Here is a 3,665-nt window from a genome sequence, read left to right on the forward strand (position 1 = left end):
AAAAAAAAAAAAAAAGAAAGAAATAAGAAAAGACCAATAACTAGGACTTGAAAGAAATAAAATAATTCCAGCCAGTGGTGGTGGCACACGCCTTTAATACCCAGCACTCAGAAGGCAGAGACATGCAGATCTCTGTGAGTTGGAGGCCAACCTGGTCTACAAAGTGAGTTCCAGGACAGGCTCCAAAGCTACAGAGAAACCGTTTCAAAACACAAAACAAAAAAGCCAAACTCATTGTAGTCTAAGCAGTATCTGTGAATTTGTCTCCAACAGAAAAAATTTAGATTTACTCACTTTAACTCTCTCTTTTCCCTCTCCCTCCACCCCATAACTCTTTCTCTGATAGGGCCTCAGGTTGGCCTGAAACTTCAGAACCTCTGCCTCCACCTCCCCCAAGCGCTTAGAGTTGTGTGCCACCACTACCGGTTTAATGCAGTACTGGGGTCAAATCCTGGGCTTAGTGCACACTAGGCTAGCTATATTCCCGTCCCAACATTAACTGTTTAATTAAGGAAGGACGGGGGTGGGGGGGGGGAGGAAAAGTCACCACACAACTTCCCTTTACTATCTTGATAACTACTGTAACCGTGTAATTGGTTTCATTTATGATCCTGCGTACATCTGCTTTACGCATTTGAGTGTTCTTCGGAAAAGGGGTTCCTAAACTTCCCCAGACTATGAGAATCCACCGCATGAACCCTAGTTGGTATTAATCTTATTCAGCTAACACTCTTCTCCCTCAAAAATGGCTTGTAACAAAATTTCGCTAGTGATGCGGCATCGGGTACATCCAGAAGCTGCTGAAGCCAAGCAATCAGGGACGCTTTCAGATCCCATAAAGAATTCAACCCCAGCCACCAAGTCACCGATAGAAGTTACCGCACGCCGCGCCCCCGCCCCTACTCCAGACCCCTGTTCCCAAAGCCACTCGAAAATTAAGCGCCCAAACCACAGCTTGGGGAACTCACGCTTCTGTGCTTCCATCTTCCGGGGCGATTCCCTCATCTATCAGCTGCCGAACTTTCTGGGGTGTCCCTTCAGGGGAACGAACAACTGCACCCCAAGTCTTTTCAATACCCGTGGCAAACAGCTGCCCCTCACTGGGAGCCGCCATCTTGGTCCGTTCCTGACTTGTGTCCCCACGCGTCTGGAGGCTGAGGAACTTCCGTTCTGGGTTAAGACCCGCCCCTCTAGCCAAGCGGGGGTGGCGCACGGCCTTTAAGCCCAGCACTTGGGAGGCAGAGGCTAGCGGATCTCTGTGAGTGCAAGGCCAGCCTGATCTACAGAGTGAGTTTCAGAACTGGCTCCATAGGTACTGAGAAACCCTGTCTCGAAAAACCAAAAAAAAAAAAAAAAAAAAACAAAAAAAACCCAAAACCAAAAACAAACAAAACAAAACAAAAGACTCGCACCTCTGGCCGTAGGTTCCACTTTTCCTGGTTTGTAAAAATGATTTAAAGAGTGATTATAATGTTTAAGACTGAACTATTTCTCTGATGAACTAGCATATTTAGGTTAATTAAAAAAAAAAAAAACAACTCTGCACAGGGTAACTCTGTGCAGCCTTGACTGGCCTGAAACTCGCTCTATAGAACAGGCTGACGTCGAATTTATAGAGGTTCACCTGTCTCTGCCTCCGAATACTGGGATTAAAGGTGTGTGCCACCACCGCCCTGGTGAGATTTTTCTTTTTTAATATAGGGTCTTACGCAGTCCTGCAATTCAAGAAATCTACTTGCCTCTGCCTCACAAGTGCTGGAATTAAAGGCGTATACCACCACAATAAAGGATTTTAAAAGCAACGTCTCTCGAGATTCAGCGGGAATGAAGGACTTCCATTGCAGCCAGCAAATAAAGATCATACTGACTCTCCTAAATTGCATTGCTTTCCAGGTAAGGAAACGGCAATCCCTTAGTCGAGAACAAATAACTTGAAACCCTTCTTAGGGACTATTATGCGTGGAAGAAGCCTGTGGCTTTAACACCATCCTCTTTTGCTTAGGAAACATCCGTCCGTCTGTCTGTCTGTCTGTCTGTCTGTCTATTAATCTATGTATCTATCTATTTATTTTGGTTTTTCAAGACAGGGTTTCTCTGTAGCTTTGGAGCCTATCCTGGTACTCACTCTGTAGACCAGGCTGGCGTCTAATTTACAGAGATCCACCTCCCAAGTACTGGGATTAAAGGTGTGTCCCACCACTGCCCAGTTTAGCAAACATTTATTAACTATTGCCTTGATATAGTAGGAACTGTCGATAAAATAGTGAACAAGAAGCCGGGCGGTGGTGGTGCACACCTTTAATCCCAGCACTCGGGAGGCAGAGGCAGGTGGCTCTCTGAATTCTAGGCCAGCCTGGTCTACAAGAGCTAGTTCCAGGACAAGCTTCAGAGAAACCCTGTCTCAAAAAAATAAAAAATAAAAATAAAAAATAAAAATAAAAAACAAACAAAAACCCCTCAAATTAAAAAAACAACAACAAAACTCTAGGCCAGGTTTACCTACAAAGTTCAGGGCAGCCTAGGCTACATTTTAAAAGGGAGTGGGTCTGGAGAGACGACTCAGCAGTTAAGAGCATTTGTTGTTTTTGCAGAGGACCTGGATTCAGTCGCCAGCATCTCCATGGTGGTTCATAAAGATGTATTTATTTATTTATTTATTTATTTATTTATTTATTTATTTACGGGAAGGTGGGAGCTGGACAGGTGACTTGGTGGTAAGTGCACTGTCAGTTTGTCTGCTCTTGCAGAGGACCTGGGTTTCCTTCCTGGCACCCATAGTGGGCTGCTCACAGCCTCCTATAATTCCATTTCCAAGGAATCTGATGCCCTCTTCTGGCTTCCCAGGCACCTGCATGAACATGGTGTGATGTGGGAGTGTCATATATCAATATGTTGATTTCATTGGTTAAGTAATAAAGAAACTGCTTGGCTGGCCCTCATAGGTTAAAACATAGGTGGGAGGAGTAAACAGAACAGAATGCTGGGAGGAAGAGGAAGTGAGATAAGACGTCTCAGAGAGAGACACCATGCCCCGCTCCCGGGCAGACACACGCGATGAAGCTCCGACCCAGGATGGATGTAGGCTAGAATCTTCCCGGTAAGCGCACCTTGGGATGTGACACACATGATTGGAAATGGGTTAGTCCAGGTGCAAGAGTTAGCCGAGAAAAGGGCTAGAGCTAAAGAGCCAAGCAGTGATTAAAAGAATACAGTGTCTGTGTAATTATTTCGGGGCATAAGCTAACTGGGTGGCGGGACACAGCCTACGGCTCCTATTACTACAATGGTGTACATACACATGCTCAGGCACACTTATATACACACAATATATACAAATCTTTTTTTTTAAAGAATATATTTTTTTAATAGAGCAGTAGACCCCAATCTTTGTACTGAGGTAGATAAGATTGTTGGGAAGAAAACTGTACAAAATTTTCCAGAACCTTCTGCTGGAAGACAGATGTGTAGGAAGAGTGAAGAACGAGACAATGGACAAAGCCACAGAGAAACCCTGTCTCGAAAAACCAAAAAAAAAAAAAAAAAAAAAAGAAAAAGAAAGAAAGAAAGAGAAAGAAAGAAAAGAACGAGACAATGGGATGGGCTCTCTTTTTTCAACTTACCTCCTGTGGGCTCCTGACTTCAGCACTGTTCTCAAACACCAGATC

The 3,665-nt window shown here is 44.4% G+C and overlaps 1 protein-coding gene across 1 annotated transcript in view; it reads right to left on the bottom strand.

Annotated features, from left to right (window-relative positions):
* Zc3hc1 (zinc finger C3HC-type containing 1) overlaps positions 1-1,123 on the bottom strand; it is a 21,542-nt gene extending 20,419 nt beyond the window's left edge. The window contains exon 1 of the mRNA XM_005365771.3: positions 969-1,123. Within this exon, the coding sequence (XP_005365828.1) occupies positions 969-1,114 (146 nt within the window). The 5' untranslated portion in view covers positions 1,115-1,123. The remainder of the gene's footprint in view (positions 1-968) is intronic.
* Between the last annotated feature and the right edge of the window lie 2,542 nt (positions 1,124-3,665).

Source organism: Microtus ochrogaster, unplaced genomic scaffold (genome assembly GCF_000317375.1).
Source record: "Microtus ochrogaster isolate Prairie Vole_2 unplaced genomic scaffold, MicOch1.0 UNK4, whole genome shotgun sequence".
Taxonomy (NCBI): Eukaryota; Metazoa; Chordata; class Mammalia; order Rodentia; family Cricetidae; genus Microtus; species Microtus ochrogaster.